The 18,628-nt window shown below is 41.6% G+C and overlaps 1 protein-coding gene across 5 annotated transcripts in view; it reads left to right on the plus strand.

Annotated features, from left to right (window-relative positions):
• Positions 1 to 660: 660 nt before the first annotated feature.
• Positions 661 to 18,628, plus strand: part of TBC1D30 (TBC1 domain family member 30) — a 40,478-nt gene continuing 22,510 nt past the window's right edge. Inside the window, exons 1-2 of one of the 5 annotated variants that reach the window (XM_015855563.2) lie at positions 661 to 1,044; positions 2,855 to 3,019. In XM_015855563.2, coding sequence (XP_015711049.1) covers positions 804 to 1,044; positions 2,855 to 3,019 — 406 coding nt within the window. In that variant the 5' untranslated portion in view covers positions 661 to 803. Of the gene's footprint in view, positions 1,045 to 2,854; positions 3,020 to 16,054; positions 16,474 to 18,628 lie in introns of those variants that run through there. The other 4 variants (XM_015855571.2, XM_015855575.2, XM_015855581.2 and 1 more) reach the window with 4 other exon arrangements.

Consider the following 18,628-nt stretch of genomic DNA (forward strand, 5'->3'; position numbering starts at 1 on the left):
CTCGTGTCTGCGAGCGCTGCTCGAACACACCTTGAGCTCGGAGCCGTGCCCTCCGCCCTCTGGTGCAGCCCCTCACCCAGCTGCCCCTCCCCTGACAGCTCCATGCCGTTCCGTCGGGCCCTGTCGCTGTCACACACAGCAGAGCTCAGCGCTGCCCTCCGCTCCATGCGAAGAGCTGCAGCCATCAGGCCTCCATCAGCTCCTCTGCTCTGAGCACACCCAGGGACATCAGCAGCCCCCAGCAAGGACCCTTCTCCATCTTCACACCCTCCTTTGGACGCTCTCCAATAGTTTTATATCTGTACAAAGCTTAACACTTGCCGTAACAACAGGCTGCCCAGGGAGGTTGTGGATGCCCCGTCCTTGGAGGTGTTCAAGGCCAGGTTGGACGGGGCCCTGGGCAACCTGATCTAGTAAAGGTGTATGTTTGGTGGCCCTGCCAGGCAGGGGGGTTGGAACTACATGATCCTTGCGGTCCCTTCCAACCCGGGTCATTCTGTGATTCTGTGATTCTGTAACAAACAGCGTAGCTCTTTATTCTGAATATCACTCGCCAACCCGCTCCGTTCCATTACCGAGCAGCTCAAACCCCGCTCCTCCCTCGCCCTGCCCGCCGGGCGGTGATGCCGCCCGCAGGTGCAGCCCCGTCCGCGGGCTCTACCACGCCTCGAGGTGCGCGGGGAGGACGCGGTGCCGCTCCTGCCCGCCAGGAACGCCCCGGATCCCGGGCTCCCCCCGCCGCCTCCGGCCGAACGTGGAACGGGCCGAGCCCGGAACTCGGCGCTGCCGAGCGGCCGCGGAACATGGAGGCGGCGGAGAGAGGCGCGGGCGGCCGGGCGGGCAGCAGCGCGGACAGTCTGGCCGAAGAGGAGGACGAGGAGGACGAAGAGGTTCCCGGCAGCGGCCGCTCCAGCCGCACCTCGTCGCTGGTCAGCGGGCTGCTCACAGAGCTCTACAGCGCCGTCGAGGTGGCCGCCCCTCCCCGCGTCCTGCGGGAGCTGCAGCGGCAGCGGCCGAGCCGCACCGAGTACCTGCGGCTCAAAGGTACGGACCGCAACGTGGCTCACAGATTTCACACAATCACAGAATGACCCGGGTTGGAAGGGACCGCAAGGATCATGTAGTTCCAACCCCCTGCCTGGCAGGGCCACCAAACATACACCTTTACTAGATCAGGTTGCCCAGGGCCCTGTCCAACCTGGCCTTGAACACCTCCAAGGACGGGGCATCCAATTTCAGGCTCTTGTAATTCTCTTAAGACTTCAGTTTTGCAGTTTTCAGGCTTACTGTGCAGGTAGACTTGTCTCCAAGGAAAGCCAAATGAATGCAAAGTAAAAACTAACCAAAATGAAGCTGTCAAAGAGCTCACGATGCTCGTGCAACTGTAACAGTGAATACTTCCTGAAGGATGGGACTTACAGACCCAAAGCCAGCCCAGTGAAGAGGGCCATACAAAGTTCTCTTGTTTCCTGGTGTCAGAATATCCTTGTTTCTGGCAAGGACAGAAGAAAGCAGGAGGTGAATAGACAGTTTCTCAAGCTGTGCAAACATCTGTCTGCTTCCTTGTTTGGCTTCCTAACGAGATGATGGTACTCAACCCGATAGTACAGGATATGGCTCATGTTCTGTATGCCCCACAGTGTCTGGGACTCAACAAGAATTAGTTTGCATGGGAACGTATGTCCCAGAACTAAAACTAAGGAATTTTTCTGCAACGGTAATTAATGTTTTTTACAGGGAAAGCTAACTGCGGTGAACAAGAAAAGATACAATTCACCTCACTGCTTTGGTGATGACTGTCCATGTCAGCAGGAATACAGTTTAATTTGTTCCCTGATACAACGTGGCATGAAATCACTTTGCCCAATCCCAGTGACAGGGGGTGCTGACTGAGCAGCAGGGACTGATCTAGATGGGCTGCTTGCTGCAGAATATAGAGTTGCTTTTGCCAGCAGCAGCCCTTGCTGCCATTCCTGGTTCTCTCCCACCCCCTCAGTTGGTTAGCATTTCTAGGCATCAACTTTTTGCTCACTGGATCTGATTACCACAGTATGGATTTTTTGGATTGATTTTTCTTTCGGCTTTAAGAGACGTGGTTGGACTGAGAGCAGTGGGGTGTGAGAACAGTCTCAGGAAGAAAGCTGACGGGACAGCAACAGCAAACTTCACCAGGTTGTTCCATAGCAAAGAGCTGAAGAGTAGTAGCACGTGGTAGGCAAGACCCAGGCTTTCGCTGTCAGGAAGCACACAGAGGAGAGAATCTAAGAGCCCTCCAAAGCTCACTGCACAAGTGTCAGCAGGAACATTAGAAGTAAACTGAGTCACTTTGGTGAGCTGAGAGCTCTGATACCACCATGACCAGTGGAAATAGTGAAGGCCATAACTGAAGCTACATCATTTACCTTTTAGTGGAGATAGTTTTCCACTTAGAGCTCATCCTGGAGTTGCATCCCTAGCTTTGCAGGCAGCTTCTTGAACATCTTCCTTTGTCTATTACCATTTACTTACTCCTTTTGCATATTTTTCCCAGGTAGTCTTTTATATATAAAATGTACCCCCTGATTTTGCTGCTCGAGGTGTTTTCTGCTGCATCTGTCATGAAGGTTCAAATTTATCGCAGTATGATGGCTAAGTTTAATGCGCTGCACAATTAATTGAGGTACTTTAGTTTGAATGAGCATTGAAGACTTTGGCTCAGATCTTGAACATGTTTGTAATTGGGGATCGTCCCATTCAATAGATCTTCCAGTATATGGGAAACGTATATATGTAAATGCCTTGGGGGCAAGTCCCTTTGCACGTCAACTACAATAGGCTGCTCTGGATTGAGGTTCTTTTTTCTGCTTATTGGCAGGTGTGGATGAATTGATGACTATAAAACGGGAACTGAATCACAGGATTTCTGTTCAATCCGCAAAGTTACTTCATCTTCTGAAGCTGAAAGACAGGCTTGTGCATAAAGTCCAGAAGAACTGCGACATTGTCACAGCTTGTTTACAGGCAGTTTCCCAGAAACGACGTAAGTGCTGTTCTGTGTGCATGTGTATTAGTGTAAGTCGTGTATTTCATTAACATAGGCAGTATTTCAATTAAGCCTTCGCCCTTGATTTAAAATCATAAGGCCAGACTGTGCTGTTTCTTACACGACTGGCTTCCAGTGATGGCTGTTGCACCTGGCAAAGCGCAGCTTGATTTAAGCTATTGACTAGATAGGCTGCTGTAGCTACAGCTTTGTGTAGCTACAGGTGGAAAATGCTACTGTCTTCTCAGTGTTTTGTTAATAGTGCATGCAGCTCCTTTCTATGGAGCTGATGATTCAAGATGAGGAACGTTAGTATAAACAAACTTACTTTCCCCAAACATCTTTATCAGCACGTGTGTGTTTGGAGGTTTCAAAGGGAGCAGGTGGGAAAGGGGAGAATTGCTGTTCTTTAATTGTTTAGCTTTTTCATCCAACACAGTGGAACCTTTTTATGAGGCTTGGTAAAATTGTCATCCAAAGGCATGCTGAAATGCTTTTATTAGTTCTGCTAAAATGAAAAAATATAATGTTATGTGTCAAAATAAATAGTAAATATGGCTTCAGAGTGGAAATGTGAAAATAACCTGTTTCCTGTCTTATTTTTTTTTATTAACATGCAGCGTGACAGGTACAGAAATGTTCAGGTACAGTAAATAAAGCATGGTCACATCACAAAAATGCCTGGTAGGAGCTTTGAGGTGCATGTAAAATATAACAAAAAAAAGAATCTTACTGTAGTGGCATGTGCTAACATAATTTAGTTATAGGTTGGTCTATTCATTTTTAAGCGTTTATAAATGTTCCTTTGGTTGACTTAAAGCATAGCATGAAAGATCTTGGCTGACATGTACGACTCCAGGCATATTTCTTCTTCTCACTTATTATTTTTCATCATCAACATCAGCTTGATAATTGTGTCTTCAATATTAAGCATACACTACAGTCTACTTTTAAATAAGAGTATTTCTGTTTTGCATGCATTTAAGTATTTAGAGGATTGACTGTAAATTCTGAAGGTGTGAACGTCCTGATCTCATTTGTATGGTTAGAAACTTTTTGACTCAAAGGGATGTGGGATTTCATCCTAAATATGAATGTGTTTTTACAATTTTCAGAGACTTTTGTACTTGTTTTTTGAACATAATGCCCCTTTCCATTAATTTGCCAGTGATACTTGAGATAACAGCTGAAATGTCAAGGTAACAGTTTATTGTCTAATATCAGTCCACGGGCATGCAGATTTTTGAGGATTCTCTAGGTTGGTATATTCCATCTCTTCAGGTTAGACATTTTTATTATTAATACAATATGTTCCCTAGTGTTAACTTTCAGCTTATGGCTCAGAAAGTCCAGACTTGAGTATCCCAGACCAGACAAAACTTAGTTATTTCTTATGTTAAGATCTGATACAAAGCCACTGGAGTCTGTTCAATGACTTGCTATGGCTACGTTTACTTTGGAATAGGAGTACAAGTTTCCAGTAGTCATACCTTTAAATTTTTAGGTGATCAACAGCTGTCCAAAGGCAGGCACAACTGATTTTCTTCCCCCCAGCCTTTTATTCCTGCCTCTGTACTATCCTCCTGCATTGTAATAGGCAAACACTGGTTTGATTTAATGCAGAGCCAGCAGGGGGAGACAGCATATTTTATTTCATGCAGAGATTGAGGTGTATCTCTTTGGTTTTCATAGGTTGGTAGCTTTTGTATCATTTCCTTAAACATGAAATTAAGAGCTTCATGGATGGCAAATACATGTTCTTTACAAGGAAAGTATTAGGTTTCATATGGGAAGCATCTGGAAAAATAGGGACAAATTATATCTTAATTAGAACTGGGATAGTTAATTCTGATGTGGCTGTGGAAGTTATTGAGAAGCTCCTGATCATGAGAGCTGAGTGTTCTGGAGTCTATAAATTCAGAGTTTTCCATACGTACTTACTAGCAATACTCTGATCTCATTGAGTGCATCTTACATTGATAGAAAGCCTGTGCAAACTGTTATTACCTGGCCTCAGTGAGGTACCTTCTGCGTTCCCTGGGAGATGGCCAGGCTATGAACTCTTTGTGAGAGTGTGATATTGTCACTCTACAATGAACTCTTCTTACAGGGTAGGAATCTCAAAGGATATTGAGAAAGCCTTGCCTGAGGAGGTAGTAATATAAGTTGGTTAGTTGTGAATTGTTCCTCACTCTAGTCTCTAAAATATATCCAGATGGATTTCCTTTTTTATAGCAATAACCATTTAACTGATCTATCAAAAATACATTCCTCCTTTGAAACAGTTAAAATAAGAGGTTTACTTCTTGTGGAGTCTCATTTCATGTGAATCATTCTCAAATGACTCTACCTCTATACCTTGATGATGTCTGTGTACCTACCTACATTACTAGTCTCAGTCCTTCATGGATGTTAATGAATTTAATACTTTAAGAAATGCTGTGATTGCTTCTTGTTTTTCTTAATGAATTGTTTTAAATTTAATTCTACTTCATCCTTTGCCCTTGGGAAGCTTTTTGGTGGGGAAGGAGAAACAGGAAAGAAACAGAATAATGTGCCTAAAGATTTAATGTTTGTTTCCAATTGTTTGTTAAATTCATGGAATCATAGAATTGCTCAGGTTGGAAAAGACCTTAAAGATCATCAAGTCCAACTGCAACCTAACCATGCTACCCTAACTCTAACAGCTCCCTTCTAAATCATGTCCTTGTTGCTAAGTGTAGGCTGAATTTTTTTTTTACAGTCATTTGCCTTATTGGAGCAATATGTATTTGCTACAATAAATACATTGAAAAATTAAATTATTTTTAACTGATGCAATTGTCAACAAACTGTTACCTGTGTGGTATAAAAGCACTGTCTGTTAGTTATGACTCAAGATGTGGAAGTGGACTGAAGATTGATTAGCAAAGATTTCATAATTTGATCTGTGTCCTGTGCTGGTTTGTAGAGAATGAAATAATGGGACACTAAAGGAGACAACCAACAAATTTAAGGATGCTGCAGTTTGGCTTGTTGAGGTTGGTAGCTGTGAGAATCCCTAGAAAGATCTAACTATAGTGATGAATACACAGCTACAAAATTAAATGGCACTCGATTATCGTATTTCATTCATCTTTAGCCAGCCAAGATTTTGTCAAATCTGAGACCTTATTCCAGTGCAACAGAAGCCTGGTCTGAGAAGGATCACTTGTGAACAGCATCAATATCACTATGCACCATGTCATGGCAAAATGTTTCTGTAAGTAGTTGTGTGTCATATTTAGTATTTGCTAATGAACATTAAATTAGGTATTCTCAATAACTGTTAGTGAATCCATGAGACAGAAGAGTGAGTATTCTCATACACAAAACCATCAGTGTGGAACACTGAACAGGATGTTAATTGCTACAAGGACAGCAATTTTGATTTTTGAATGCTATTGGGAGTTTGCTATGTTAGTATTTTATGCAGCTACCTGAACTATTAACACAAAAAAGTGCTAATTCTGCATTAAAGGTTGACAAATAATCAGAACCCAAATAATTCTGGGGACTTTTTAGGTAGTGAATTACATGATTACTTCATTTTGATGAGAGTTGGATCTTGGAACTGATATTTCGTGAATTGAAAGTGAGGAAAGCAGTGCAAGGGGAAGATGTTCTTTCCTTTTCTATTGCTGAAAAGGAAATCGTCTTGTTGTTTTTCTCTCAAAAGTGAGAGGATGTATTTACTCTTTGATTTGATCATATCCCAACTCAGAAGTTCCCGTGGTCTGTGCATTTGCAGAATATAAATTTCAGAAGATGACAAACAATAATACTTAGTGCAGTACAGAATCTGGAATCCTCACTTTAGGGGAAATTCCACTTTTAGAATGCAGCAACAAAAAGTATCTTGTTCCAACATGAAATAAAACACCCACTCACAAAGTCAACTGCTTATGAAGCATAATTCTGAGAGCTAACATTTTGAGCTGAAATGCTTTGTTGGGATTTTGACTCTCCTTGCCTTTGCTCTTATCATGTTATGTAATGAGCCGTTTTTTAGACATTATAGCATTTAATTTCCAAAAGAGTCAAAATGAAATTATGTTTTTAGCACTTAGAAATATGTTTTTTGTTGTTTTTTGGGTTTTTTTCCAAATATATTATTCTGTCATGAGGGACTTTGCTCTTCACAAGCTGGTATTTTGTGGTAGTTTTCCAGTAAAGTTTCCAACCAGCTTTGTTGTATTTCCTGGGAATATACATTCAGCCATCTCCGCAGTTCACTCTGGCTGCTCAGCACTGAGGTTGCCAAGTTGGCTTAGGAGCTGAACAGCTAACACTTATTCTCAAGCCATGTGTTTTCCTTCAGTCTCTTTGGAGATTATATAGATCCTTACATCTTCTGTGTCTGATATTCCTCACTATGCCTTTTTGCCCCTAGCTCTCAACACTGAACTGAAAATATGCCCCTGCTGACCTATTACAATCATATGTTCTGTCACTGACTAAAACCTGCACAGTTTTCAGAAAGGGCTTTTATTGTGCACTCCTTCAGAGTTTAGTTAAGAAAACAGTCCTGACTGCTGCTTTGGCTAGCGGCAAGATCCATAAGGAGGATTGCTTTTGTTTCAAACCTTGGGCATCCAGTCAAGGTCTAGGAATATACACTTTCAGGCACTTTGGATTGATGGTATATTGTACAAGGCATGATTTGGGAGTTACCAGCTCTCATGGTTTGGGAGATAACCAGCCTTCACCCAATGGAGTGCAGTGAGACCTGGTCAACTAACCATGGCATCCCCCTTCTGTATAGACTGTGTGTCCTGCAGACGTTAGAGCCATACATCTCCATGCTTTATTCTCCCCATTTTGAATACTTCCCTTGGGAAATGACAGACATCTGAGGTGAAGGTAAAGTGATGTCACGTTGATCTGTGTGTACAGTGTCACATATGTACAGTCTCATAGTCGATCTCTGCTGCCATCATCCTATAATAGCCACCACTCAAGTAGTGGTTGATGCTTTCACCATCTTACCTACCTGTATTAAAATAGCTCTACAACATTTTTATGTCATGCACAAACCTGATGGGTTGTTAACAGCTGAATTTGGCTACACTATGTATTACCAGAATAAATACTTCATTGCCTATTATAGATATGATGAGTGAATTCAGTGCATCTTTCTGTAAACAATAATTTTGCTGCTGAATCTAGGCCCATTTTGCAATCAGAAGTGCAGGCTGCTCTGCATGTGAACACACAGATTGCAGGATCACTGACGCATTCTAGTCATATAGTGTTTCTTACAGGATGTGAATATTCTTTGTCATTGTGTTAGCAGCTGTGACAGCAAATAAAAGCTTGAGTTAATGCTACAGCTGAGAATATATTTATTTTGTATATACATACAACTAAGGTTGACTGCTGCCTTTTCCGTATTTTTTTATGTAGCTGTAGCCCTGTTCCTGTTGCAAAGCCATAGCAGACCTCCTGGGATTAGTTTTGTGATGCACATAGAATTTTGAGTGCACTGAACTATGTGTTTCACAACAGCTGTGCCGTGAGAAGTTGATGCATTGGATAGTACTTGTTACATAAAATGCTTGCTGAGTATTAGAAATGTGGACTAATCTGATAGATTATTGCAGCTGAATTTCTTTTTTTGGATTCCTTATCAAGTAATGTTCCGGTAGTAGCTATATCTGAATTTGTCTGAACGAAGTGGTTCTCACATCAGTCACATCTTAATCTTCAGTACTGCGATAACTTTGAGAAGTGGTATTGGATCAGTTTGAACTAAGGCGACTGTTCAGGCTGCCGAAGGAAGGATGCTGATTTTTTGCTGACAGCAGTCAGAGCTGCCTGTTAATTTCATCGTGTACACCTTTGTAGAAAAAAAGAAAGTATTATTAGCATTATTGAAAGCCTTTTGAAATTTGAAACCTTTTATTATGTTTTATTAGCAATTAAATTGCTTATAAGCAACTTGGTACCAATCAATGTAATGCTTCCCTTGTCATCCATACAGTACATATTGCCAAAATAAAAAGCATGTACAGTTTGTGGTTCTTGGCTTGCATTAGGCATCATTGATAGATAGCAGTTTGAGGGGTTTATTTTCAGCGTGTTACTGCTAGTTTCTTACCTCAACCAGTCATCACCAACAGCAATAGCGGGCCTTAGATCCTGAAGGAGTGATAGTTATCCAGTGAAACTGAAGGAAGTCAGAATGGAGTGGTAATTGGTACATATAGCTGATTCTGATTTTTACATATGTATATATACATATAAATATGTATATTTAGAGAATACTAATCTGAGGAATTAGTTCTAATATTTGTGGTAATACTTAGAGAAGCCCAGTGAAGTCAGGAATTTAATGAGCTGGTCTCTGAATAAACAAATGGTGTGAGGCCCCCTGGAAAGCAAATTTATATTAAGAGTGGGACACCCAAAGGCTGTTATGTTTGGAGGAGCAATGTGAATTCTCCCAAGCAACAACGTCAGTAAGTGGTCAATCAGAGCTTTGCTTTTACCAAAATTCACACTTGAATAGTGTTACACATGTTGAAAATCAATTTTAGTTGGTTCAGACTTCTGCTCTAAAAGCAGCTTTGATTAATCATAAACATATTCAGTTCAGGAAACTTTACCTTTGAGAGTGCATTATAAACAGAAACTTTAACTGAGTTAAAAAAGCTTCGAATATTAACACGGTTGTGACTGATATCTGTTTTCTTCTTGTGTCACTCGTGAGCTTCATCAAAAGCCTGTTGATCTATCCAACTTGTTTGAATGCTTGATACACTCTTTTGTGCAGGAAGTGGGAGGCAGAAGTTTGAAGTTCCTTTGCTTTATGTAAGTCACTTCCTTTTTTGGCAGTTGCAGAAGTGCTCTGTGAAGCTATGACCTATGTGGTAGATGGAGAAAGGAATTATGTGGCGTGGAGGCTTGCAGTAGTTTCATTTACAAACAAAATGCAATGGGAACATTTCAGTTTCTCAGAGGACTAGTGACATCTGCAAGCAGCAACTGATGTATACACAGTCAAAGGTCTTGAGTGCTGGTAGATGACTTCCATGCTGGCTGACCAAGATTTGCGGTCCTACAAAATCCATTAGCTTCTGTTGGAGTGAACAGTGTTTTCCTTTGCAACCCCAGATGGGGTTTTGTTTCCATTCCTCCGTAATAAAACTCCATCCATGGAGGCCATATGCTGTGAAAGGGAGGATCCTTTCTAGGAAATATAGGACCGTTACCTGTGGGCAGTCAGGGGCGATGTGTCTTTTTGCTAAATAAATACAGAATACCTTGCACATTTTGAGCTTGGTCTTTGATGGAAGTACTTAGCATTACTGCAGATACAAAATTATATCTAAAACCCTTTGTATGTAAACATGATCCAATTGCCACCGTGCTTCATGGCCCAAAGCAAAGGCATTTTTTGCTTAGTCTTTTTTCTGGCTTAGGTGGTCACTTTACAGTCAAAGATCTTTGAAAGCGTTCTTTTTCATGGATGAATCTTTTCTTGGGGACATATTGGTTTTGCTTTCATTAGTTTTATTTGGAAGATTAAAATCTTGCTGATTCTGAAATAGCAGTTGAAATCAATCAAGTTGGCAATTCACACTGTGATATTCAATTTCTATGCTAGATGCTAAGCAAATAATCAAATTCTAATAAGGCACCTCTGTTTGAGACATGAGAGCCTGCAATATACTGTGGCCTCTGTTCTGTAAATATTAAACATGACGACAAATAAAAACTGTCAAAATAATAGTTTTTTGTGTTCTTTTCGCTGTATTACATTAATCTTTTCTGCTGACTTGATTAGTTTTTTAAATGATCATGTGACTTTTAAGTGGGATTCTGGGGTATACTGTATACTATATATACTGTCCAAGACTTGTATTTGCTTTCCATCATATGGAAAGGTAAGGGAACATTTCTCAGTTCTTATGTTTATCATCAATATTTTTAGGTAGGCCTCTTCAGTGATTTTTCTTAGTGTGTCCCTTATGAAAATAGTATTATGCTTCAGTAGAGGCAGATGATTTCTCTGACAAAAAAAAAAAAAAAAGGCATTTGCTGTGACATTCCATTTAAAATGTTCTCCATATATGATTTGTTGGGCATGAAGGCACTGCTGTGACTTTTATTCCACCGGCTAACATGAGACTTCATGCTGTTTACTACAGCAGTTAAAATGCGTTGTTACTATAGCAATGCCTGCATGATGTGTCTTTTACCTTGCTCATGAAATGCAAATATCTGCTTAATGTAACTGCATGTCATCTGCTTTACTGTTATAGCAAGTGTATAAGTGATATGAGTGAAACAAATTGACTTTTGCTCCTTGCCTCACAACAGATTTCTTTATGTCCTTCACCAGGACAATACTGGTCTTACTGATCTTACTGTCTCTCTGTACTTTGCTACTGTGTTTTATTTCTTTCCTTTAAAGCAGGCACTTACTAAGAATTCCTGAGATTCCCTCTACTTTGCCTTAAATTCTCTAAGAACAAGTGGTCTGTGTTAAGGGTTTCCTTCAAAATAAGGCACTGTTAAAGAGTACTTGCTCTTTAAGATGTCAGTTTTTGAATGGAAAAAACAAGAAGGGTGTGTGCGGTCTAAAGGAAGAGTAGTGCTGGGCTAGAACTGAGCACATTGGGACACGTTTCTCAGTTCTGCTGCGCACTTCCTGAGACTAATCTTTTAAGTCTTGATTTCCCATTTCTGAAAATGATTTTCTTTCCTGTCTGTTGAGTAGTTTATATTTGCACTGAAAACCTTTGTAACAAGGATTGGCTCTCACTCCTTTTCTGTTTTGTTTTGTTTTTTTCTTTTTCCTATGATATCTAATATAGGACAAAGCAAGGTCCTGGCCTCTTTTGTCACATTTACGCACCAAGTACTAACGAATGGAAAAACTTAAAATATTAATGCCGTGTTGACAATGGTGCGTCAACACACTGAACCATTTTCCTGAGCTCAACCTAGGGGAAGTACATAAGGTGAACTTCTCTAGGCACAAAGACAATAGCTGAACTTCTATTTTTGTTCAGACTCTGGCACTATCCCTTGTCCAGAGAAGGCAACCCTGGTTGACTTATATAAGAGCAGAGATCAGCTTAGTAACAGAACTGACTCTGTTAGCTCATGTTCAAGGACACGCACTGCAGCACTGCTGTAGCCCCCATGCCTCTTCAGTGCTAGAGATCTAGCTAGCCAAAAGCCTCTTCTCAAGTTTTCAGATGAGTTATGCTTGTTTTACATCATAATATGAAGCCATCGTGGCATTTTTTAAGTATTGACTTCAACTTGGTTCAAGAGCCTATAATAGATGAGAGTGACTTTTAGAATAAAGCAAGAAGATACTGTTTTTGGCAGGATGGTTGTTTAATAATAGAACTCCTATAGAATTGGATAGGATAGAAATTTCGTGCTCCAGAAGATGGTTTAATGGAGTAAGTGTATTTAAAATAGTTTTGCTTCCTGGGAGGACTCAACCTGTCTTATCCTGTCATGCTTCAAAAGTAGGCGCTTTTCATTCCACGTTTTCTCCTAGACACTACAATTTGAAAGTATTTTATTTTTCTCCCTTGAAGCTCATGATGAATTAGACTGCACATTGTAATATGTGTTGAAATGCATTTCAAATTTTTTGATTTACTATTTGAGCTGTCTGAAGCCAAATGGTAATGGGGTTACATTTTATGGTTACATTTTGTGGACTGTTACTGAATTCTGTTTAATATCTTTACCTTGGCAGGCAATTGGCTTATGATGAGGTTAATAAAATAGCTTTTACCTTGTGATTATAATACATATTTTCCATTATATTATTGATACGAACATGCCATCTAATAATTGTTGTACCAGCAGCTAGTGCAGTGATGCTGCATAGTTTCTAAAGTGTTCTGGGATGAAATGTAACATATTTTTTTTTAAACTGCTTTTTTAACAGCAATAACTGAATAATGCATAAAATTGTTGAGAGAAAAAGTTTTAGCTTAAGTCACATTTGAGGCTTAATATTATCTTAATGGTAAATGTACTTACATTTAGAGGCTAGGAGGGTGTTCTAGTGCCTTCTGTTTGACATATATACAAGGCAGGACATTCTTAAAACCTCCTGTCTCTTGTTTTGATGGCTTAATCTGGAACTCTCCTAGAGCTCACCTTTTCACTTATGTTTTTAATACAGTACAACTCTACCAGCTCCTGTTTTTAAAAATATCTATATTTAAGCTTATCTACCTACTTGTATAGGTAATAAAAGGATTTTCATCATGTTTTCAAAAACATGACATTCTGTAAAATTCTCCTATAAAATAATACTCTCTAGTTAAATATTTTGCTAACACAAGTATCACAAAGCACGACATACAAGCTTTCTCCCTAGACTTTAACTGTTTAACCTTTTATAAAGATGAGATGCAAATGAGAATTATGGAAGGTCTGTATGATTTCATATGAGATAAAGAGAAGGATATGAAACGCGTGAAATACAATGACCCAGCTGGAAATGGCTTATGATTTTTCATCTTTTGGTTACGTTTAGTCTTCTTTGTGCACATCATACAAGAGCCAGTGAAGTGTGCCTTCCAGGAGTCCTGGATTTGAGTAGCTAAAGCTTAGTACAAAAAGATATATCCTTCTCTTTAATTTCAAGATTGCTATGCAGCCCCATTCTGTCACTGCCCTGTCTGCTGATGTTTATTCTCCCTTTCTAGCTGCATGTCTTGAACCTCATTATCCGAGTGCATAGAAGGGAAGCAGGATGGTGAATGGTGAGGAGTAAGGTAAATAGAGCAGAGTTGGTTTTTCAATGTCAAAACCTTGTGGTGGTCGTTGGACAATACACCAGAAGGCAGACTGTGGGAAATGAGCAAGTTATACTTGTCATGGAGGGTTTCTTACGAGGTATCCTCAGGCCTTATAAAGGCATGGTTAGCAGGTGGTGGTGAGACTGCAAAGACATGCCAAATGAAGAGGAAAGGTTTTTCAGAAACTGGACCAGTCAAAACTCTTCAATTTATTTATTAATCGTTCCTGAACACTGTCTGGCTTGCTGGTAATTGTAGCTAAGAACTTGTTAATGTAGCAGGCCTTCTGTGACTTTGTGGAGCAAAGTAGATTAATGGTGGCTGGTGACATCTTTGGTTTTAAATTGTTGCTTTTACCCCAGCTTGAAGCTGGTGGTTTGTCTGTGAGCTTTATTGTGTCTGCGCTTTGAAATTTCCTTGTTGTTGAAGACTATTTACAACTCAGAGGTGACTATGGCAAATTTATGCAAGCTGCTGACATGCAGTGTCACGATTAGAAGTCTGCAAGTCCAGGGAGTGGGACAGAGAATGCTCACCACTGGCAAGTCAGAAGCTTTGCCTAATCAGTGTTAAAAAAGATGCCATTTATTTTTCTAGAAGCTCCACTCCTGTCCTTAAAATATGTATATATATGCATAACGGGAAGCTTAGCCATATCTCTGAAATCCATTTGAGCTGATGATCCAGTGAGTCATCAAATGCATTAGTATGCCTTAGCTTTTTTATTTTGTCTCTTAAAGTTCATTTTTGCACTTTTTGTTTTTTTTTAAGACTAATGCTGCATTAATTGGTTGGCATATGGGCAAGTGCCCTTAGTGGCACACTGGCCCTTAAAAGTGGCCATTCTGAGTCACAGAATGATTGTCCTGTTTGTTTCCAGGTTTTCATACAGTAATGGGATGACAAGTAGGAAAAACAACACTAGCAAGGACTCTGTACTCTTACTTTGGCTGTACCAAATCAGCTGGTTATCTTCATCACTTAAGCACTGATGTCTTTCTTAGAGCTGACTTGTAGTTCTTTAACAATTGGACATATGATATTGTTATCATTGATTTGGTGAGATGACCGAGTTTGGATAAGAAGACCCTTAATCATGTCCTGAAACTTTGACCTTGGCCATTGATTTGTAGCGTTAAATTAACCAGTCTTGGAATGATCAAAGAAAGATGTGGTACTACTTGCATATGGTGCCAAAGGAAGAGGAGAAAAATACTAGATTATGTGGTTATTTCTGTATTTAAGTACTTCTGTTACAGTCCCATTGGTACAATCCGTACACCTAGGGAGATTAATTCGTTTCAAATTTTATGCTTTAACCACTAAATCATCTCCAGCTGGCACTGAAATAAAGTGATTTGCATCATCTACATCAGCAGGGAAGTGTCACCTTTGTTAAAAAAAGAACCACCGACACACAGACTTAATTATCTATTCAGAGTGCGAGCTGGCAGCTCAAATGTAGTGACTTCTCTGCAGAACCAAACCAGATATTTAAAGAGGCATGAACAGATCCACACTTCTCTGCAAAAATAACAGTAGCTTCTAGATATAGCTGTAACTTCTAGATTAGAAGATTTTTGTTTTGTTTTGTTGGTGTATCCTTTATGTAGTTGGCCTTACTGCTTATCTGTTGCCAGTTTCCGTATTGTGGCTGGCAAAGATGTTTAATAAAAGGAGGAAATGGCTGTTCCAGAGCTGCAATGATTGAAAGGTGGGTTCAGACTTTGGGCAGCTCAGTCTTTGAGCCTGACTCATGTGACATAGTTATAGCTTTAGAATAATCTCAGTTGGAAGGGACCCACAGGGAACATCAAGTCCAACTCCATGATACATCTCTCCTTGGGCAGCAGCACCAACTGCCTTAGGTGGTAAAAGCTGTCAGCATTGTGAATGCCTCCCCTTGCTTGTCAGTCAAACCAAGAGCTTGAAATTTTGTATCCAATCATTTTAAGATGCTCTTGGGTCAAATGAAAGCTCTTAAAAACGCACCAAATCACGCTGTTGAATAGTTTTCCTTTTTGAAGTATGTATTAGGACGTGAGGCTGTAATTTGGGGTCATACAAACGGCTGTTGTTCTACTTGGGGATGCTGACAGCATGTGTGCTGGACAGCGCCCCGTGGGACTCGTGGGCTGCCCGGCCCCGTTCCGCTGGTTGTCTATCAGTCAATGTCTGCTCGCTGCTCCCCGTGGCAGAGCCGGAGCGCTCCGTGTCGTATCGGAGCCGCCCTCGGGCCGCCCTTTATCTCAGTGAGGAGCTGCTGCATCCAGGTGGTGCCGGAGGAGGTTTTCAGGCGCTGATGCTCGGATTGTGGGCGGGAGCAACTCTCTTTTTTTCCCCACCTTCTTTTTTTTCCCTTGTCCTCCTTCTTTCTCCCTGCACCTCCGCTGCTCTGCCCGCACTGCAGCGGACAGCTAGAGTCTAGTCACCCCCCGGCCATGCCGCCGACTCTCAGGCTCGGTGCATCTCGCTGAGCCGCGGGCACCATGAGGCAGGAGCGGCTGCCGGGCTCGCTGCGGCGCGGCGGGCGATGCCTCAAGCGGCAAAGCTCGGGCGGCGGCGTGGGCACCATCCTCAGCAACGTCCTCAAGAAGCGGAGCTGCATCTCCCGCACGGCGCCGCGCCTGCTCTGCACCTTGGAGCCAGGTACTGCAGCCGAGCGGCGGCCGTAATCCCTTAAGCCGCTTGGCGGGGGCGAGCCGGGCAGAGCCGAGCCGGGCCGAGAGGACGCAGCAGGACGCGATGGGGGCCGCGGGTAGGAGCGACGCGGGGAGGCGAAGGCACCGGACCGCGGCAAATGGCTGCCCGGGACCGCGATGGGGATGCGGGGCGCGGCGATAGCGGGGTCGGGCCGGGCGCCTTCGGGATCCGCCTTCGGGGCCCGCCGGGGCCTGCCAGCCTGCCGTGGGCTGAGGCTCGCTCCGAGCCTCCTCCTGCACAGAGCTGCTCTATGTGACAAAGCCCAGCCTCCATCGCCGGCTGCCGGCTCCCCGAGCCCCCTCCCGCCGCCTGGCCTTTGTCTGCGTTTATAATGTCTCTGTCTCAGTTTGTAATGTCAAGCTGTTAAATGTAGGAAAAGCATTGTTATCTCTTGTCTAATCTTGGGCCTACAGAAAATATGTAAGCTTGGAAAAACCTGTAGCAATGCACAGCAGTACTTAGGGGTCGTTTTCCTATTGTGTGTTGGGCACTCGTGTGCAAGGCTGCTTTTGTTATCGTGTAGCACTGACTGCTTCTGTGTTTGAGATTCATTTTGGGGGCTGTTACTAATAAGGTCTTAAACATATTCTGGTAAAGATTTATGGCATTGCTGTTACTGAAGGGATTTCTCACCTTTAGTCCTCACAGACCCCTGCTCCTGCAGTAGCCTTCCAGGTAACAACATCTATATAATGACACTCCGTTACTTACACTCTTATGGGGACCTGGAGACGCAATCAGAAGCTCACCCACAAATGTTGTAGTCCTAAGGCTAATTCAGTGTACTGTTCAATGTGGGTAAATACAGTGATGTCATTCAGGATGCATGCTTTCTTACAGTGATGGAGACAGGGAGACTAATGAGCCTTCACAAAAATAAACTTAGTTAAATTTTGTTCAGGTTTTCTTGGTATCTATGTACACTGCATGTTTGTAGTGAGAAGTTTATGTGGTCTCCAGTTGTTAGATGTGCTTTGATAAATCCCAGTGAGCCGTAATGGCAGCTCTGGCTGCTATTTCTGGTTTTGCAGGTAAAAATATATGTTTAGAGAAAAATTACAGGGTAAGACTAAGAATCCTGCTATTTCTGAAACAGCAAGGAACAATAAGGTGGTAGTTTATGTTGCCATTTTTGCCCCCAGATTTGGTCTCCCACTGCACAGAAAGCTGCTCAGGGCCCTTTTCCTCTTTTTTTTTTTTTTTTTGTAAAATATTTATCTGTTTTCTGTTGGAGAAGTTTCAACATCTCCTTCTAAGTACAGGCAAAAACCCACAATTATGTGCTTTGTGAGTTTGAAGCTGTGGCTCTTTAGGTTGCATCAGAACAGATCGTCTTCGTATGTTTTTTTTTTTTTTTTTCTGTTTTAATATCATTTTCAAGCATCAATTGTTTTCAAGGAGGGATTGGATGTTGTGTTGAGGGACATGGTTTAGTGGGAGCTATTGGTAATAGGTGAATGGTTGGACTGGATGATCTTTTAGGTCTTTTCCAACCTTGGTGATTATATGATTCTATGAATATTTCTGAAATATTCGCAGACTTTGGCTCTACTCTTCTGTTTCATGGAGCTGAGGATCAAGGATTTGATTTCTTCATCCAGATACTTGGCTGGATGGGTTTTTTTTAGCTCCTGTGGCTTATTACATGCTCATGTGCTCTACTTTGGTCATGCAGTGGGAGGCCTGAGGTTTGGGTATAAATCTTCCTTCTCTCAGCCTTTTGTTATGGGGTTTCATAGAATATTTTATATGGGAAAGCTGACAGTCCTTATTTCTTGTTTTTCTTGTGTTTCATGGGTGTTTTAAAAATGTGTATGTGTGGGGTTGTTTGTTTTTATTTTTATTTTATTGTTTTAATTGTTCTCCAAATACAGCTTTTGCAGTTGTTTCTGGTGACCAGGTTGCAAGGACATAGAACAGACCATATTCTGGCATTCTACCCTTCAGAAATTTAATTGATGCCAAACAATCTTCTGTATATGCTTGTATTTGTGGAGCTAGTTAATTCAAATATGCTCCCAACACATTCCTGTCTACATAGATTAATTTTGTTTTAGGTCTGAAGTGTCATTTGCAGAGGTAATACATAGTATGCCAAATG

Source organism: Coturnix japonica, chromosome 1, assembly GCF_001577835.2.
Source record: "Coturnix japonica isolate 7356 chromosome 1, Coturnix japonica 2.1, whole genome shotgun sequence".
Taxonomy (NCBI): Eukaryota; Metazoa; Chordata; class Aves; order Galliformes; family Phasianidae; genus Coturnix; species Coturnix japonica.